General features: G+C 40.3%; 1 protein-coding gene across 2 annotated transcripts in view; it reads right to left on the reverse strand.

Annotated features, from left to right (window-relative positions):
- The window catches only part of tinagl1 (tubulointerstitial nephritis antigen-like 1), a 23,121-nt gene extending 13,023 nt beyond the window's left edge, over positions 1-10,098 (reverse strand). Inside the window, exons 1-3 of one of the 2 annotated variants that reach the window (XM_035680818.1) lie at positions 9,517-9,680; positions 6,123-6,427; positions 3,968-4,034 (exon numbers count right to left, since the gene is read on the reverse strand). In XM_035680818.1, the coding sequence (XP_035536711.1) occupies positions 3,968-4,034; positions 6,123-6,420 (365 nt within the window). In that variant the 5' untranslated portion in view covers positions 6,421-6,427; positions 9,517-9,680. Of the gene's footprint in view, positions 1-3,967; positions 4,035-6,122; positions 6,428-9,516; positions 9,681-9,970 lie in introns of those variants that run through there. The other variant, XM_035680819.1, reaches the window with a different exon arrangement.
- Positions 10,099-21,499: the final 11,401 nt, after the last annotated feature.

The following is a 21,499-nucleotide window of genomic DNA, read 5'->3' on the forward strand; positions in this document are numbered from 1 at the left end:
CATTACATCTTGTTTGTTTAATCACTGGAAAAACTTCAAAACCAACAAGTTGAGATGTTAAAGGATTTTTTTTCTATTTATCCTGCACACTAATGTGCACACTAATCTTGGCTGGACTAGATATAGCCTTCTGTACATATTAAGTACCTTTTCAGTAAATAGCAAACAGGTGTCAAACTAGATTATTCCATTATTTAAAGCTCTAATGATGTTTTTTTGGCTTCTTGGTTGTCTGACTGTAAATGTTTTTGTTCTCGGGTCCTTCTCACTAAGACTACTTGGTTAAATAAAGTTTCTAAGTCACTATAAATGATTGTGTATAACAGCTGCAAGGTCAGTGGTCGTTTTGGGAATATCATAATAAATGAGTGTGTTAGCGAGAGAGAAAGAATGAGGGGTGTTTCCCACACAGGCGTGTGTAGACTTCCAACCATAAAGTCTACTGTACATTATACATCATGTTTACAGAGAGGGGAACCTGCCCATTAAACACACACACACAATGATGGAGAGGCCAAATTCCCCTTTTGTCACACTGAAGCTTTTAGAGTGTGTATCACTTCTCAAACTGCACTCCTCCCTGCTGGGTCTCTGAGACACAAATACAATGTTCAAGCACACACCCACACACACATATACACACATTGGCAGAGCAGTGACTGTTTGCTCAGCCTCCCACAGACAACAGTCTGATGGCTTTGATTGGAGGAAAGAGACAATGACCTTTCACCTTTGCCTCCCTTCAGCAGGAACACATGCAGCTCAGTGCCAGGGAGTCAAAAACAACAATAAATTCACGTAGTAACGGTACTGGACGCTCACACACACAGACAAAGTGACAGGAGAAATGACAGACCCATGGGGTGACAGAGTGTGACTGAAAATGAAATACGAGGGCTGCGAGGACAGTGGGAGGCCATATTTCACATTCTTCGTCACCCTCCCTATTAGAGAAAGACACTCTCTTCACCTCTGAGACCATAAACATACACACACTTGCATACATTTATACAAATGCACACACCTGGGTGACATGATCCTGCCATATCAGTGGAAACAGAGCCTTGTTTGTTTGTGTTCAGATATGACACACCTACACCATCTGAGATACTCTATACGACATTTCAAAAAAATCCAAGGTGGCATTGGCTGTTGTCCAATCTGAAGTACCAGCAGACAGCGCAGAGCTAGTCGCTCCTTTGGGCTGCGTGAGATTGCTGGTGCGAACAGTAGGCGCCACGTTTCAGATCATTGGGAGCAGATAAGGAGTTATCAGGACACCAACAGCTCAGGGGGGAAAAGGCCTCGACTGGAGATCCCATTAACACAACAAAAGCCTGCCACGCATACAGTATCACTGTCCATCTTTGCACACACAAACACATGACAGTAAACGTAAACATTGCTACAATATTTCATGTGTTGTGTTACTATGCTGTCACTACTGATACAATCTACCCCAAATCTATTTGAAACTGTAGGAAAAGATTAAGTTAATGTCGATTGTGATTCTGGTGTCAAAGAGATTATTTTTATCCGTTATTTTGGTGATATCTGGCTGTTTGACTTCCTATTTTGCTCAAGGCAGGGGTGAGTCAAGCATGTAGGAGGTTAGATAAAAGTGTGCAGGAGTTCAACCACTGCTAATGAGAGACTTGAGGTTAGAAGAGGGATTCCGTCGACTCAAAGCAGAAGCTCTGATTGTGAGAGATGGGAGGACGCACATTTGGGAAATTAATAAGTGGAGAGAGTGGGAGTAGGAAATGGGAGTGTGAGTGTCCCTCCGCGCCAAAGTTGTGGTGCAATTTTTCAAGCGTCCATGTGTATTGCCTTAACATGCACGTGTGAGAGCGAATGTGCATAAGACTCTTTTGTTTGTCAGTGAAAGGGGGAGTTAGCACATAAACGCTGTTTTCTGGTGACCTGGAATATTGGAGGCTATTTTTATCACATAGCTCATGTTTGTTCAATCTCCTCAAGAAGAAACGCCAGCCCCGCCATTTATCAACTTCCACACTCAACTATCTACGCACCCATCAGACCTTTTATGTCAAAGCTAATTGAGCTGCCTTGATAAAAGTCATACTTCAAGCCTATCACGCTGACACAACACAGCTACTGGAGTCGAACAGCTGCTATGCTTAAAGCAGAGCGTGTGGAGATCAGTGGGGTCAGCATGGTTTGGGTTAGACGTGTTCATGACAAACAGCCACAGTGTGTTCTTGTTGCATGAAAATAAATATAATACAGATGTACAAATGGATGTTAAATCAACATTTGTGTGCATGTTCACACACCTACACATGCTTACAGGGTCTTTGAGGAACATCAAATGACACCGGTGTGAGAAACCACAGTGAAGGATAGGTGAGGAATTCCTTCTTCCTGTCTTCCTCACTTGACTCCTCCGTCTCTTTCCTCTCTAGTCTCTCAAGGACTGATTTACCTCTCCTTGACTGTTGTCAATAACATGCAGAAAAATTACAACAACACATGTCCTCAGGGTGTGAACGACCATGGAGATAAAAGTCACTGTGAGCTAATCTAAAATACTGTTTTTAGAAACTCTTAACTTCACATCAGGGTCATAAGTGAAGAGCTGTTTGTGAATTTGAACTTGATAAATGATGCAACTTTGTCAAGGCGCTCAAAGAGTCTTAACAAAAATACACAAGCGATGTATTCCAGCCTCAATTGTGTGTTAGAGCAGAGCAGATTTTTATGCACATCAAAGTAGGAAATCAGTTCGATTTGATTAGTAAAGGATATGAAAGACACTTATGTTGGCACACACAACATTGCCAAATGAAGGGAAAAATTGGGTCTGTTTTGATTTATTCTTACTTTTGCTACTACTTCCTCCTGTTACAGACTACCAAACTTCATAACAGATCAAACTTAACATTAGCCATTCAATACATGGTCTATATAAATAAACTGACTTTCCCTGACTTAAAGGACCAGTGTGTAAGGATTAAATGGCATCTAAGAAGTTGCAAGTTAACAACTTAGCCTTCCAAAGCGTGAAGAAAAAACCTGACGAATGATCACACCCAACAACTCGCCCCCCCTGTATCGTAGAGCCCCTGTTTGGTTTTGTCTGTTCTGGATACCCTGTAGAAACATGTCACGTTCACATGGGCACGCAACTGTAGGAAGAGAACTCACTCCTCTGTATGATAAAAACGGCTCATTCTTAGGTAAGCGAAAAAAACACAACAATTCTTATATTATGGTGATTCAATCCTGCTGTTTATTAATGTATACAGAAAAACTTATACCAACGAATTTGATATTGCATTCTTTCCAAATAGATCATACATCTCCCTAAATGTTACACACTGGACGTTTTAAAAACAAAACTAAGAGTCTACTAAATAACTTATGAGAAAAAAGAACTGTTATGGGTAATCTTGTAGCATTATGACGCCAAAGGAGAGGAAAGTGGAAGCTTGACAGGGTCTGTGTGTGTGTATGTGTGTGTGTGTGTGTGTGTGTGTGTGTGTGTGTGTATAAAGATAGTGAAGATCATGTGATCAAAGTAAGATTTACGCACAAAACTGAATATTACTCCATAAAGACACCAGTGGTTTTATTATTAGAAACACATGCTGTGCTCACACATATTTCATAAACCAACACAACTTAATTTTACATTCCAGTACAGATCCCAGAGGTTTTAAGAATGCCAAGTATTGTGCATGAGCGAAGATTTTGAAGAAACATGATGCACAAGACATTTAATTTACATTTTTTTGTCATGGTCATCATCCATAAAAACATGGCGTCTTGGGCTTGAATGTTTCACTCAGTAAAAGCATCTAAGGGTTTGTGTGGAGTGTGAGAAAAAGGGAAGTGAAGAGAGGGTTGTTTTTCAAACTTTAAGCTACTTAAGGAGTAATTTAAGGTAAACTACAGGATTTAAGAGTTTAAAAGAGAAATAGAGGAAAAGGAGAGGTTTACATACCATAAATTGCAGTTCTCTTTGTATGTTTGCCCTGAAAAGAACTTGTTTCCATTTCTTTCGCAGGTGCCTGAGAGGAGACAAAGAGGGGCAACTTAATATATCTGGGTTTGATGTGGCTAAACAACAATGATCCTACCACTAATCCAAAATAAAGCCACGCACAGCCTCAAATACAGAGACAGAGATGCAAAAGTACATATACAGCGCTCACACTTAATATAATGCAATTACACTGGCTAAATTCCTTCACTTGCAACCACAATAAAAAGTGTTAACAGTAACTCCCTGGTGTGTGCAGTGTGTGTGTGTGGGTCTTTGTGTGAGTGTACACACAGAATATGTGAGGTCTAAGGAGCTCTGAGCTCCAGTAATCCAGTGTAGGAATGTGGCGTTAGCTTCTTTCCTGCCTTCCCAGGCTTCCTGGGCCCTCGTCATGCTTTAACCAGCTTACGCTCCTGAGACTGAGGGAAGGGGGCCGCAAAAGCAGCCCGTCCATTACCTCCACAATTAAGCACCAAAAAATATATTAACATCTGTGAGCTGCAGTTGTGCGATAAAGTCCACTCAGCATTGTGACAAACCACAAAAATTATTCAGCAGTGACGCAGCGTTAGAATTCCTTTTGAATGAATTTGACCCATTACACTTGAAGTTTGAACCCTGCTCACTCACAGATTGTGAAAACTATATTGACTTGGTGAAAGATTCACAGTGAGGTTTATCTACAAGCTGATTAACAGTGATAGGTGTTGTCAGTGTGAATTTTATGTGACAATGTACAGTGTGAGTAGGCTTTCCTGTGAGGCCCAGAGGTTATTGTGTGATTTATGACTGAGGCCCTCTGATACCCATCTTCCACCTCTTAGCTGTCTCACACAGTCTTTCACAAGTCTGAACTCTGCAGAGCTGCAGTGTGACAAGTTACAAATTATTTTATAGATGGGGATTCCGTTGAACTCAAAGTCTGTGATTTCATGCAATAGGTTTACATTTTTTACATAGCATAGCTTTGAATTCTGTGAGTGAATATTAGAAAATGACTCACTGACTTTGATGATATAATGAGAAAAGTCCAGCTGAACAAAGACTTAAATATTGAGTAACGGACTACAACAATCTGTGACTGCAGGGCAGCGAAAATAAAAAGGACCTATTGTACAAGTTTGTCACCTCCTTCCTTTTGAAGCACCTCAGCTTTCCTGCAGGCTGTGTGACCATGTGGTCAAATGTATTTGTGTGTGTGTGTGTTTGCTCACACTTAAACATGCATTAGTGTGTGCATCCCACCTCGTGATTCTCTTAGCTTATCGTCCAGGGAGCACATACCTGCACCAACTCCTCCCGCCTCCTGTCCTGCACCCGTTGTCTGTCCCTCCCTCCACATAGCCCACATTCTTTCTCCTGACCTCCATTCATCCCTCCATCCACCCCTCCACCCTCCCTCTGTCTGGGTTAATAAGAAGCCTACTGTTCCCTGTACTGTTCTGTTCTCAGGTGGGCCTCTGCTGTCGCTGGCACATTTTACACCTCTTTTTTGAGAGAATAGTACTATAACTGTGTGGGGAGTCCAAATGTAGTAGACTGAATTGTTACATAGTTTGGAGAAATGAGTTGAATCTTAATGTATCTGATTTGGGACTGAACAAATATGATCAGCATTATCATTTTATGATTGTTTTTTGGTAGAGCAGGGGAGTTTTTTTTTTTTCTTATCTTCTATTTTTATAATGAATAAATATAATAAAAAACAGATCAAACATTCATGTCTACCCTGGGTCATAAAGTTGTGTTTGGCCACATCCAAAGGAAAACAATCCTGTCTCAGTATCAGAGCTTTATTTATCCTTATCTGAATCAAACAAGTCAATCTGTCTGGGCCTGAGAGTGGCTGTATTTTCAGCTCCACTACCCACTCCAATCATTTTCATTCTGTCTATTATTTTAAGTATGTTCCTTTCTGGTGAGTTTAATTAAAAGAGAGCAGGTATATAATTGTAATTCAGTTTCATGTGTCATGCTGCTTTGCACTGTGATCCAGCACACAGTGTGTCAGTGGGGTTCTGGGCAGCTCTCTGGATGAGATTAACTAATAACGACAGGCCCACACTGATACACACAAAAACAATTACAAATTTGCTTGTGTGGCCTCACTTACCAATGAAAGGTGGCGCCACCCCTAGACAGTGACCCCAGAAGTCAGGGCAGCAGTCGGAGATTGTGCGATTGCAGAACAGGTCGCAGTAGCAGATGGTGTCCAGGTAGGGAACCGTGCACAGGTCGTCTCTGCCAGGGCAGCAGCCTCCTCTCCTCTGGCAGTAGGAGCCAAATGGGTCCCTGATGCCGCCAACATGGAGGGGACTGGCAAGCTCTCGCTTGGTCCTTCTGGATAGGATTCTCTCTGCAGTGCTTCCTCCCACCACCAGGAGCAGCACAGTCAACAAGAAGAGCTTCATGATATATCTGTAGGAAGGGGACAGAAGATAATGCTTATTCTTGTAATGGATATATGATGAAGTAGAAGTTGGCTTGCTTTTCCCAAGAAGAGACACACTCCAAATGCTTCACACTTGACAGAAAGAGAGGTTGCACTGTGAGCAGCATAATTGGGGTATGACTGCTGCCAACACATTGTCCCACCTCCTGCTGTGTAATTCACATACACACTGATGCATATACACACAGTAGCACACATACACACACACACAAAAGATACATTTAAACAGAGCTGGTAGCAAGTGGTCTAAATAGAAACCCACATGATCCTCAGAGATCATCCGCTTATTTTTCCGACTTTCCTTTCAAGCAGCCAAGACAAACAGCAGCTAAATTTAAAAATGCCCTCAGTAAGAAAGTGATGGAAAACAAGTATACAATGTTAGAAACACACAGGTCTTGAAATGTCTTGATGATGTATGACAGGGTCACTTCACGTCTCAGGGTGAGAGGTTCTTTAGCTACCTTTTTTATACCCTCAGCCCTTTATGTGACCCCGCTGAATATGTGTGTAGTTCCCACATTTTCCCTTCATAAGTGTATGTATAGTCCCTGTACCCCACTGTTCTTATATTTTAATAGGACCCACCAGTGCATGAGGGAGGGGACAGTATAATCGGCGATTAGCATGCTATCTCAGTCATAAAGAAGTAATGTCCTACTGTCAAAGCTAATCTGTCATACTTGAGGAAATAGCCTACGTGAACAGACACAGCCCACATCAAGTATTAATGGAGCTAAGAGACAATGAAGTTTATCTAAATGGGCATGGTAACAGCGCAAACCATAAACATACAGTAAATGTCTGTTTGACACAGTCATTGAAACTAACAAAATCACAAACACACACACACACACACACACACATGCTCCATCTGGTGAGGAAAATCAGCACTTGATGATTTGAGAAATTCAAAATAAAAGTAACCACTAATTTTTTTGGTCACTAATATTGGTATATGCACGTGTAACACCTTCAGTGACGAGGTCTAGCAATCCACAACTCTCACTCTTAGGTTTAACAAAAGTCAAACTATCACCCATATGCTTGTTTGTGTGGATGCGTATGTGTGAGTACTGGTCTCAGGTTACTGGAAGGGCGCCTCTATGTGGGGCCGGACAAAGACGAGGGGTTTGCCCGCTGCTTACATAAATGGCATAATTAATTAACCAATAAGATCTCAGAGCATAATGGACACTGCACATAAAGTGGGGCTCCGGAAAAGATCTTTGCTGTGTTGTTTTCTGCATGACTGTGCCTTTAGTTGAAGCACACACACACACACACACACACAGCATATGGCAGCATGGGATGGGCAGGTCTCCTCCTTTACACAAGTGTTTTGTTGTGGCAGACGCTGAGCAGCAGTGCAATAAAACACCCACCAGTCTGCTCAGTGAGCTGCTGAGGCCTGCAGGTCAAACTGGCACTGTGAAAAAACATTATCAATAACTTTCCTGTGCATGGCAACATTGGCCAAAAAAATCTCCAAGTAGCTTCAATATAGTAAAATATTTGATTGTGTTTAGTACAGTTCTCAGGTTAAGCGAGATCATATTTATAACTTTAGCCACAAGCCAAACATATCAACTGGCTCCAGCCCCCCAAGACCCTACAAAGGATACGTGATAATAGATAATAGATGGATGGCAGACCAGTATAAGATGCCAATCAATAGTTAGTAGAGCTTTCAATACTTAATACAATAATGTCTCAGCTCCTTTCAGTCTTCAGGGTTTTACAGAGTGTCACAGAAGCTGCCACATGGCCCATCAGCACTCCAGACAGCTGTAGCTAAGCTACTGTTCTCACACTGCAGACACAGGGAAGATGAACCCAACTCACACACACACACACACACATACACACAGATATACATAATGTTCATACACACATCACACAGTAGAAGTAGAAAAGCTGCAGTGTCACTGTCTCAGCTGAACCCTCATCACAGCTTCAGGACCAACGTGAACCAACAGAAACCTGCATGATCTCAGTAAACTGAGAATGGCTGTTTTTAAAGGTCACTTCACCCAGATTAAAAAAGACTTCCTCTCTTAAGTCTAGTGGCGTCTAGTCATGCAGTTAGTTTTGTTTTTATTTGCCCTGTTTTTGATGTAAGATTTAATTCAACAGCAGCAGTGTCCAGGCAGTCTTGATAATGCATATACCTCAATGAGAACACTTTAAAACTAATTTCTACTTAAGAAACTGTCCATACAAACAGAATTTTAAACATTTTAATTATAATTTTTCAATGCTGCGGCCAACATTAGAAATCGACATGGCTTCTAGAGGTTAGTGAGAAATGTCATTTTGAAATTTGGGGGAACCAAACCTTTCACTGTTCCCTTCTAACACATGTCCTATGACCCCTCTCTTTCACTTTCCTTCACACAGCTGAACTTTGAGATATTACTGCACCACCCACCAGATTATTCAGGCATCTTGCCTCAGTGTATCTGTTTAAAAGCCCTTTCAGCTTAATTTCCCTCTGTGTCACACAGTCCTTGACGAAACACCCACCAGGTCAAGGTAGTGGAGAACAGAGAACATTTATAATATTGTACAGGTGTCTAATAAAGCCTGGACCACAACAGGTGAGTGATGGGATGACTATTATCACTCTCGATGTGAATTACACAAGAGGAGCAGCCACAGACTCTCTGGACTCGGTGACCTCTTGGAAGAAAGCTCAGCAGTCTTACTCATATTCTTGAACCTATAAATAACATCTTGAATAAGGTGTTCTACAATCCCACACCCAGAAGGTAAATATGTCGTAACAGTAATTATTTTACTAACTTTAGTTCTGTGCCCTTGGCTAAATAAAGGAGCAGAAGTGCAGAGGAATTAGATCTAATCTCATAAAAATAATAATAATGATTAGCAAACGTATAAATCAAAAGAGCTTAGGAGTTTTCATAAATCAGAGAGTTATTCTGGGTAACATGAGCTCAGTATAAACCAGGCTGTGACGTTCAGCCTGCACCTGCCCGACATAAAAGAGGGCTGCTGTTGGAAAGTGAAGAAAGCTGAAAAAAACTGTTGTTACCTTGAGTTAGAGAGAGAAATCCTGCTTTTGTAATCCGATAGAAAACCGCAGAGCTTTGCTGATGTGTTGCACAGGAAGTCATTCACAGGTAGAGGAGGTTTGGGTAAAAGGTCAGTCTCCTCTGTCCACTGTTCTTCACTCTCTCACAGGATCTGGTCTGTCAGACTCTGTCTTCTCTATATACAGGCAGTCTGCAAGGGCTAACCACTCCCCCGCCTCCCCTCCGGAACCCCCCTTCACTCTTTGCCCTGTCCCTTGCTTCACTGCCTCCTGCTCAAATCTGTGCTCTCTCGCTCTCTCTCTCTCTTTCTCTCTCTCTCGCATACACACACACACTTCTTTCCCTGACTCCCACAGGTTTGCTATCTCTTCATGCCTTTCTTTTCCTTATCAGAATACAACCACTGATATGAAAGTGAAATGGGTTTTTGCACTCAGACACGTCTATACTCACTCTGCTGCTTCTTCTTCTATTTTCTTTCCACTGTAGCTTTCAGTGACAGCGGTTTCCCCTCCATCTGTGGCTGCAGGGTCAAATCTGCTTGTCCCTCTGTGGTAGACACTGTGGTGAGTACTGCTGACCTCCAGGCCACCATCTAGTGGTCATAGGTTGCATATCTTCACCTCACACAGCCAGAAAATTATGGGATAGCCCGTGGAAGACCTCCCAGCTTCTAGAAAAGTACAAACTAGCCTCCAGAGGGAAGGTTTTGGCAGGTGCTATAGGGAGGCCAAATACTCTGAATGTACAAAATATTACGAATGTTTTCTCTCGCACCACGTGTCAGTTGTTTTGAATCTGTTTACATAATTTGCCTGGATTTTGTAACATCTTCCAGATCAGGAAATCAAAATGGAATGGTTTGTTTTTGACTGCAGGTCACTGAATTCTTTATTCTTTTTCACTGAGCTTTTTGTCATTCACAATCCATGAATTAAGCAATTAACCCTCTTGTGTATGTATGATTCAGTCTGCTGCTGACACAGTGCACACAATATCAGCAATTTCCACTATTATTGCTTAAGTGTGCATGTTTTGTTTCTGCTTTCTTTGAATTTTTCTGGATAAGAATGCTAAATAGGTATTCAGGAGGCTGACATGGTGGTCCTGAAAGAGACAGCTGTGCCACAGACCCCCCTTTGGTTTGATCAATGAGCTAAAGGCTGAATCAGTGGGGGGTTGGCTGGGCAGGGCAGGGCTCCCCAAAAGTCATTTCTGGACAAAAGAGGACAAACAATGATACATAAACGTCAGTATGTTGACTTCGCTCAACATAAATAGCACTAAAATGCCCATGTTGATTGATGATTGATCAGTATTAGCCAGTGCTCAAGAGACCCAGTGGTTTTCAGATCAGAAAAGGAAAAAAAAATCTGAAATGAGTAAGGGAAATATATTAATGTCAATCATACAGTTTCAAACATTCAAACAATTGTCATTATATCGTGGCTGACTTCTCACCACATTCTGCTGTTTTTATTGTTAAAAAAATGACTTTAAGACTTTCGCTCAAACTTTTAATTCTAATATGTTGGCAATTATTTTGATAACCGAAACTGGTAAATCAAACAAATTTTCTGATTTCGGAGGGAATACCTGAATATAATTTATTTATTTAATTTATTCTTTTTTTATATTACAAGCAGAATGTCCAACTTGTAAAATAACACAAGGTACTCTTGGATGTGAGATGAAAGTGGCTTTTATAGATTTTCTTCTGCAATAACTTCCTGTAAACATCGATTGAAGCATCCCTAGATATGAACACGCCACACGCAATCTTTTGTCCAGCCTGTGTAAATAAACTGCAAGATTCAAAATGAAACTCACAGAGAGTTTCTGTCAGTAATGTGAATAAAGATGAGACAGTTCTGGGGGACAGTTTCAGTTTCTCATACAACTCTATAATTATGGGTTTAACACCTCTTACACAACCGCATACCTCCTGAAAAAAGGTGCTCTAAGCTATGTTTACAGTGTTTTATTGTCCCCACCTTCTCAATCATTATTGCAGGTTTTACTGTACATGTTGCTGTTTACCTTTCAATGAAAATCAGTTGTACCAACATGTGAAGAATGCTATTTTGCATAGCTACTGGCCGCAAATGACTCATGTATAGAAGAGTACGGCTGTGACGCTTCATTGACGGTAAATACACAAGTGGTTGATTGTACCCATCTGTAGGAGAAGGTGTGTGACCCCTGAATCAGAAGAGGAAGTCACCAGACAAGGGAGTGTGTGTGATTCATTTCCAGTTGAACCAGTGAAGACAAGGACAGTGAATCACCTTGGATGGCTGTTAGAAATATGTTTCACAAGATCTGTAGGCGGTGTGTTGAAAGACTCATGTATGGTTGTACATTCGCTATACGTAGGCCCAGTCAGGCCTGTAGTGACTCAGGCCTGTAACGAGAGATTAACTCCAGATGTTTAAACTGTGACACTTAATTCTTCAGGGAAAATGAATCAGATATCAAATCAGCAGTGCTTCTGTTTGTGAGGTCATTTCCCCCGAAAATAGACTGAACTGTGGAGGCTGAGGACACACATGGTAACAATAGAGCCTATACATAGACAAAGCGGGTGCCCTCTAGGGGAAAGGCAACATGCACACACACTCACATGCACACAAAAAGACAGTTGTGTGCAATTACATATGTGTGCACATTAATATCAATGGACTTTAAATGTGTTTAATAAGGAAACTGGAGGAAAAAAGAATCTAGCATTGAGATTGAACTTGACAGATACGTGGCGTAGACCAGACACAGGAGGAACAATCCCTCTCTTTCTCCCGATACTGGCATTACAATCCTCCCATGATCATAAGCAGTGAGGCCGGGAATCCCAGCTGCACTGTGTCGGGGTGGAGCTCTGCTCTCCTGAACCCACGGAGGAGTAGACACATATCATCCATGCCTCCGGTGCATTTCCTCTTCCAGGAACATGGAGGACAACTTCAGCTGATAGTAAACAAGAATGGGCGTGCTGACGGCACACACGTGGATGGAGTGCCGAGTGCATCAGCGACCTTTCTAGATGTTTTTGAAGCAGTCAGCAGCAGGATTATGTTAAAAACATCCATGTTAGTGTTGATGAGAAGCACAGACGTTTGGAGGAATCTCAGAATTTCACTGTACTGTTTGTTCTCTGTTCTGCAGCTGGAGCTATGTCACAGTTTTGTTTTTGAGAGCAGTCTGTGTACTTTTGTCTGGAGGCTACATGCCTCAAACAAAATAACCCTTACACCAAATACCTAATGGAGTGGAAGATCAGATACATCTATACTAGTCTTCTTTCTCTCTATAATCCACTTGTTCAGGTCAGTTTCAGTCTCAAATTCCTCTCATGTTAAGCAAAACAGGCCTGTGAGGGTATCTACATTTGCTTTTGTTCTGCATATCTCAATACAAAACACCTGCCAAACAGTCAGTGCGGCAAGGACAAGGATGGAAAAATACTCTTCTTTTCACCCCTGTACATTACTGCACTGATGTGCATAATAATTCATAAATAAATTCAATAAAAATGTGAGAAGAGTATGTTGGGTCAATTTTTTTCAGTTTCTGTAAATGACTCATAAGTGCGCACACAAATCTGAATCAAAAATAACAAAAAAAAATGTACAAAAAGGAGTTGCTACCTGGATTATTGTACATTCAGTTGAAGCATTTTTGGGCTATGGTGGAAAGGAGCAGTTGCAAGCAGTGTTTGCATCCTGAATGTTGTGTGTGGTCATATTTAGGCAACAAATGCACTTTGGTTAAGGTTAGGGGAAGATTGTGGTTTGCTTAAGTTGCTTGGGGAAAACAAATGAAGATACGTTTAGGATGAACATTTTGCGACTTGGCAGATATGTTCATTAAAGCCTTTTCCTCATTATGGTTATCGAAAATGTGATGGCTGCATTGTGTTTCCTTTAAAACATATTTACTGTTATAAATTAATATATAAATGGAATACCAGTAACTATTATGTGTGTACTCTTAAAATAAAAGTCCTTTTTCACAGTTCCCATCAAAGTCGAACACATTCATGATCTTAAGACGAAGAAATTGATTGCTCAGCATGTATTGCAGGATGTAAATTGCTGTAAAGGTCAGTCTGTCTGTCACTTCTGCCCCCCTCACATGTCACTGTCACATCAGATATATATTCATTGTGAAACCACTGACTTGCAGATTGATTATTGCTGAGTGCAGATGTGACAGATCCTGAATCATTCAGCCGTAGGAAAAACTGAATTTCGAAAAAGTCTTCAATCATGTCAGCTAAATTAAATGAGAGTTCTGCTTGATAAGATTTATTAATTACTGGACAAGCCCAACAGATGCTGTGAGTCATTATGCACTGGAAAAACAAATTTATTATATTATTTATTTGTAAAATATTGACTTACCAGAACAGTGTGTAGGATTTAGTGGCATCTAATGATGAAGTTGCAGATTACCACAACTGAATATCGCTCGCCTTCCAAGCGTGTAGGAAAAAACTACAGTGGCCACAAAATCTAGAGCCAGTGTTTGGTTTGTCCGTTCTGGGCTACTGTAGAAACATGACAGTTCAAAATGGCAGACTTCGTAGAAGAAGAACCGCACCCCCTTTAGATAAAAAACGTCTCATTCTAAGGCAAAGAAAAACACAACACAAAAACAAACTATTTTCAGGTGATTTTAAACTAATGAAAACATACCTGTGAATATTATAACCAATTTCTGCCAATAGATCCTAGATATGTTTCTTTTATGCTAACTAACGTCACCAATTATACCAGTGTTTAGCTTCTAAGTTTCTTAGCATCCCAGTTTTGGTATAGTATATATATATATATATATAATAATGATGATTAACAATTAATTGCCAAAATGTTCCTAAAAATACTAAAAACCCCAGCATGTTATAACTTATTTTGAAACCACACAGGAAAGCACTCACGCACACAAGAAAGTCTCATCGAGCACCATCTTGTTTATCATTAGTCAGATCTAGAATCATCAAATACAGTCACTATAAATCCATTCATAAAGAGCCTTTATCGCTTTAAATAAACTGCACGATATCTTCAGTGCCAAAGATTCAGATTATGAAACAAAGTCAGTGCCTTGAGGTGTCTGTCTAATTAAGTAAAGACCTCCAACATTTTGTTGCCACGACTATATTCCAAGTAGAAGTTACTGAGTGTGTGTGGCATGCAGAGGCTTGTTGCTTTGATTCTTTTGTATTTTTCAGCTGCACATACACATCTCCGGTGTGTGAGCGTGTTTCCATGAAAGTCACATGCTAAAATATTACACATTAGTTGTACAAACTGTGTTGAAATCACCACAACAAATATTAATTTGGGAGAAAGATTCTTTGACTTTCTAAAGGGAGGAAATGTTTGAGGTTGTATGAGGATCTGGCCAGATTTGAGATGTGTGTGTATACTTGGAGAAAAGATGAAAAGCACCTCATAGATTCACCCTCTACACACCCTCTCCCTCGCCTATGATGTCATCTCTTCACTTTAAACAAAAAGACAAGAGGAGGCATCAGGTGGTGCTTCATCCCCCCTCTCTCCTCCTACATCCCCACAGGGACTGACCCAGCCGCAGTGGTCTTAACACCCTTACTCAATACCGATCAGCCATCCCTGCACTTATCCATCCATCCATTCATAGAAGGTACTTATCTCTCCTAATGGAGCATAATACATCGGCCTGCTCTATGGACCTCTTTAAAAGCCTTAATCATCACACCAGCATTTAAAACTGTGGGAAAGTCACTTAATTTCAATAGAATAATTACGGTCTGTGGATCTGCTTGCAGGGGCAAAGTAAATCTGCACAATTTTGACACTTTGACAGAACAGAAAACAAAGTGGAGGAAGCTAATGTAGCTTTTTAACTACATCCACTTTTATTTAACTCTCTTGAATGAAACTATGTACAATTCTGAAAAAATAAACACCATCATGGAGGAGTAAATAACCTAATAACCTAAGAAAATACTAAGAAGTTCTGAGCGCTACGTGACTGACCACCGTTAGCATGTTCTTGGCTTGCTAGTGTGTTCATCAACTAGGTCTGCGACTAGTCCTTACACTTCCTCACAAAAAGGATATTCACAAAATACCATTCATGACGACAGGAGTCCAAGTATGTTGGAATGTAAAAGTGCCGAGTCACTTCATAAATATACACTTTATCTTAGAAATACTATCCCATTAAGTGATAAACAGTGTGACTCATTACAGCGTGACTCTTAACACAGCTTGATTTCTTTAAAAGTATCTTTTCCACCACTAAAGTAGAAATAGGTTTGGCTCCAAGGAAGAGTTTTGTTTTATTTGGAGTGGACTGTAGGGGGGGCAGCATCGGCAGAGTTCCTCACCTCTCCTGTTTATCATCTGTTTGTCCTGTCCAACGGTTACACAAGCGATCCACTGATCTCCACGGGGATTCGAGGCTGAAGAAACATTGCATGGTTTGGAACAATTTGGTTTCTTTGTTTATATGCTGGTAAACCATACCAAGCTTATTTATTGTTGAGCGTTATTCTTTTAAGCCATTATATTTAAGACTCTGCTAATTGGATCTCTGCCTCTTCTTTCTACTTTCTCAGCACAGCACGTTGTGGTTGGGTTTCAGACACAATGGGACAGTTGATGGTCTCATTGGCTACAGGAAGTGGGTGTGAACGCATTAAACAAGCATACAAACACATGCAAGACCGAGGGCGCACGTGTGTGCCCGCATGTGTTGATGAAGAGCGTTGCATTGCATCCAGGGCAGTACCACAGGAGCAAGATTGTCTCCATTACAGGCCAAAACAGGCTGGCAAACACTTGAGATTCCTGAACGCCTGTGGAACATCAAGCATCATGTTCCACGTTGGCTAGTTGTGCACACACCGTTGCCATGGAGACCAGGACAGAAAGCAGGACGGGAAGAGCGTTGGAGTTGTCTCACAAAATGTCAAGAGGGCGAGAGAGTCACCGACTTGGAGGCCGAAGCGATATAAATGGAAAGTGTTGCTAATATGAAATGCACTTATTATAAAAATGCACTTGCGTCACATGTTTTCAAATGGAATCTATTAACAGTCTCGTGTTAATAAACTAGAGCACTTTATCATCCATCTCTGCTTCACCCAACAGATGCTTGTGTCCAAAGTCACTTCAATATTTTTTCCCATGCATACACACATTCAAAGCACTCGTAACCTGGAGATTTTTTTTGTTTGGATTTTATGTCCCCTCATTGGTCACCAAACACAGCATTACTTTTCTCGTGCACAGTGGATGTTTTCGAGATAATAGCTACAGCATAGTGCCAATAGAAAAAGAAGTTATCTGCCTTTCTTTTTGTGATATGGTCAAAAGTATGTGGACACCTGAACAAAGCATTGTAGTATTTGATTCCCCAGTTCAATCTAGTGCATGGTTGCTGATGAGCTAGCAGTAGCTATACATAAAGTATCTATGTTAAAGAGAAGTTGTTGCTGTTGTTTTTGGCAAAGATCTCTGTGATATTGAGTGGACAGAAAACAAATCAGACAGAACTGGTAAGAGAAAAATATATTTGTCTGTTTTCCTGTCTGGTTTTTCGTTTAAAAAACATTTATTACTGAAAAACAGCTATTAGTCTAAACCCATGCATCAGCCACTACATGTAATGGACCTGACCTCTGACCCTTGAAGAGCTGGAACTTCTTTGTCTGTGAAACCATAACACTAATCCTGTAAAACCATCAACACTGATCCCTCAAGACCATCACTATCTTATGACAGCACCTGCTATCCATCAATACATGTTCACTAAGTTGCTGGCAGCATTAGGTTAAAGAGGAGCTGCATGGCGAGGAGACGCAGAGCAGACAGATATTATCATTAAAGGGCAGCCGCATCAGTGAGGCTCTTCACCTCCCTCCACCTCCATCCCCCTTGTCTCTTCTCCTCCTTCACTTCCCCCCTTCTTGGCGTGTCCCTGCAAGGCTCCTCTAGGATTCCCAGAATATCTTAGATACACTATCACACAGCGTGGGATAAATAAAGGGGAAATAAAAGAAGAGAGTGTGCTCAGAGGAAGACATAACAAGGTAGCTTTGATTTTTGATGTTCACAGTTCTAGATTCATCTGCTTCCGCACAAGCACACACTATAGCAGTGGTTCTTAACCTGAGGTTCGGAACCCCCTACAAGGCCCTCTGCCCCTACGGTAAGTAGAATATGATGCCCTGTATACATTTATATATATAACTTCTTTGATACTGTTGTGGCATCAGCCATTTTCTTTGGAGTTGCCTGCTGGAGCAGCAGCATCTCAGTAGCAGACAGGAAGAGACTCAACAAACTGTATATAGATAGGCCGCCATCTGTCCTTTGGATTGCACCCTCCGAAATCAGCCTGCAGGTGGTGGAGAGGGAGGATGCTAAGCCAGCTATTCATCACTAGATGCAACAATGTCTCCAACCCCCATGCAGGACAATCATCACTTGTACTCACAGAGCAGAAACTCTTCTAGCGCCAGAACATCCTTCATCCTCTAAAAATTCTGTGTTGAAGAGAAATATCGTAGGCATCCTTATTCCTTCCTGCTGCTAGATACAGAAACTGTTTATTCAACAGCGATCATGCTCCCCAGCTAAACCCACCCCCCCCTAATCTCGGGCATCACATAATTAATAATAAATGGTTCGAACAATAACAAATGTTTCAATATTTACCTTGTGCAAATACATAACCATTAATTCACTGGATGGCAATCTATCTTGCCCGGATGTGAAACTGCTGCCTACTATTTTGTCGTTATCTGTTGTTGTGATTCTACTGTTTTTTTTTCTTTGTACATAGTGTTTTATTATTTCTCCTACTCTTACCTGTTTTTAATACTGTTTTTTCTCTATCCACTTTAACATTGGAATTTCCCCATTGTGGGTCAAATAAAGGAATATCTATCTAAAACATTAGAATACAACAAAAACAATAAAACCCTTTTAATAAAAGGCTTTTCAAAATAAAATTGTGCTGTCCTGTTCTTTTCATGACCATGGCACAAACACACAAATGCAAATACAACTAAGTGTTGAATTAACAGAGAAAAAACAGATGTGTTTGGGTCTGGTCACTGTATTTAATTTTGACATGGTCCACTCTACAGCATCACAATGTGTGTCATATAAACACAGGGGCTGAGAATAACCAAGTCCCCTTTGGGAGTCACAGCATGCACTGCCTGATCCTGAAAAGAGTAAAAAGAGCTCAGTAACAAAGTTCACTCTCACCATGACATCATTAGGAAAAGTTTCAGATACTGATTCATTCATTATCAAAATACTCCAGCAGGATTTTTCCATTGTTCTCCAAGTCTGGGCACAATTCTTGGTTCCTCTCTCTCAATAGGAGTGGCGTATGATTTGTGTGTACAGTCAAACAATAGTCATATGTTTCTCTCTGTGAAATGTAACAACATTCTTACTCTATTTTATAAATATTGTATTGAGAGTATCCTGTGTTATTGTGTTGTATGTTGGTATGGATATTACTAAATCACTCACAGGAATAAATGAGGAAACATTGTTAATAAAATCATAGGGGAACAGCAGGTTGGCTGGCAATATCTCAATTAAACAAGATTCTGTAGCCAAAAAGATACAGACTAGTGGAGGTGATGCATAGGGGACGTGCAGTTTACTCACTATGTTGATCTACAATGATCAACATGCACTATAAATGCCTGCCTGGACTGTGATGACATTTATGATGGCTGCTGCAGATGATGATCTTACACATTGTTTTGTTTATCTGATGTTTTTTTTTCATGGGTCTATATGTTTGTGTTGAACCACAGATTGCCTCTCAGAGGACATTAAAGTTTTCTTCTAGGTCTCAGTCACATTTTATATCTATATATAGTGTAGAAGAGAAAAGGAAAAAAAATTACTTAGAGGATTTTTAACTTTGAAAAAGTAAAGAAATGTCTGAAAGTGGCTGCAGCATTGTGCAGCACATTTTCTTTTCTGCTATATTTTAAGTGACATAAGAAGATGAGGCATAAAGATAAGAGTAAGAAACCACAACAAATACTAAAGGTTGACCTCATAATGATGATAGTGATGAAGATCTGAGATGATATGGCTTGAAATAGTCCTGCTAGATGCCTGCTGGAGGTCTCTCTGGGTGGGGATGTTACAGACTGGAGCCTCTTAATTGTTTGAGTGACATTTGGGGAAAGGAAACACGGCCTGCATCGACAGAGTTCAGGTCAGAAACATGATCAATTGAGAAGCACTTACCAACCAGGAGTCACACCACTGACACTGAAAGCTGTTTTACCTAAAACAATAACCATTATCAATCAATATTGTCTTTCTGTCTAACTTTCTTTGCATTATTAGTGTCAATGCAAAAACCCCACAACACATTCATTCTGCTGAGGTGCAGGTGAGTAAAGATAACTATCTGGAAATTACAATCTGTGACCATAATCTCTCATCCTGGTCTGACTGCAGTGATGCAGAGATAAGAAAAGCGGTTTCAGTCTAGTCACTCTACTGAGAAATTTTGCAGAGGATAGCAAAACTTTGGGAAGGAATTTGGCATCTTTAACAACATCAGCAGCTTTGTGTTAATGTCCTTTTTCTGCACGTCTCTTCTTTTATAATCCCCTCTGTGTGGAAACAATGGGCCTGTATTCTTGATTACAATTGTGTGAGTATCTCAGTATATAAAGATACAACAATGAATAATTATGTTTTAATGAGAATTTAATTCATTTTAAATCGGATTGCCTGTTTTTTACAGCCAGGAGGCCATGATTTCCTCTCCAACATAAACTTAAGTAAAGAAAACAAAAGAAAGCCTGTTTTATTTATTAAACATTCATTATAGCTTCTGTAAATGTTATTTATATGTGATAAGCGTTTTTGACACAGCCAGACATTAAAATCTGCTTTCCTCGCTTGTTGTAAAGGTAATAAAAATGTAAATACACTGAGTAAGTAAAATACAGGAATAGGCTTGTAGTCAGCTCCAAAAAGTCCCCAGATTCTTATACATACACATAAAAATACAGACTACATTATGGGCAGCTACGGCCCTGCATAAGCTTAATTCTCAACCTTTTCCCCTGAGAATATTGTGATAGAAACTAACGTAGGCTGCTCTCCGGACATCATGCAATTGTCATCATCTAACAAAGTGTTACACAGCTTTTGGAAAAGTTTCAGTATCTCTTTATTAAATCTGTACAAGTGGCATGGAAACATATGATCACAGACAGCCATCACCTCTAAACATTCCTCAGCTGTTACATCTTCTTCCATCAGTATGCCTCGCCCTTCAGTCGGCCAGGTTTCAGTTTTGATCCTAATGAGCAGGAATCAAGTGCAATTACGTACATTACATAGCAATCAGCAGACAATGAGAATAAAACTTTTGTTTTAATGACTTGACTCAATTATGTCAGGTTATACCCCGGCTGTAGTGTCAAAATATCAATTTGGCACAATTTTATCTCTCCCTCAATCCCTCCTTTGGGCTGTAACAGCTGGATCTGGCCCCATCTTTGGCCCATCATATTAGGTTTGGCACCGTCTAGACACACAAAATTATCCCAGGCCGTCTGTTTTCATTATATATGTTTTCATTTAATATAAGATTTAAACACAGCTCAGTTTATTACTCCAATTTTAATCAGTATTTTAAGTATGGTCGGATAATACATTTAATCTTGTGTAGGTGTAATGTAACAGAGCACTTTGTTACAGTACTATATGTTTGGGAGTATATCTTCTTGAGTTGTTATATTTCTGTCAACTTTCACTTTTAATCCACTACAACTCCTGAATAAAATGTATACTTCCACTGCAATACATTTACTGTAAGCATCTTCATTATTTACTACAAAATAAAATAGGAAGAGCCTATTTGTAGCCTAACTCAGACTGCAAACAAGCAGGTGTGTTGACTCAGCTTGTAAGCAAGTTAGATTAACCAATG

Source organism: Morone saxatilis, unplaced genomic scaffold (genome assembly GCF_004916995.1).
Source record: "Morone saxatilis isolate NCDOM2014 unplaced genomic scaffold, NCSU_SB_2.0 Contig9, whole genome shotgun sequence".
NCBI classification, from domain to species: Eukaryota; Metazoa; Chordata; class Actinopteri; family Moronidae; genus Morone; species Morone saxatilis.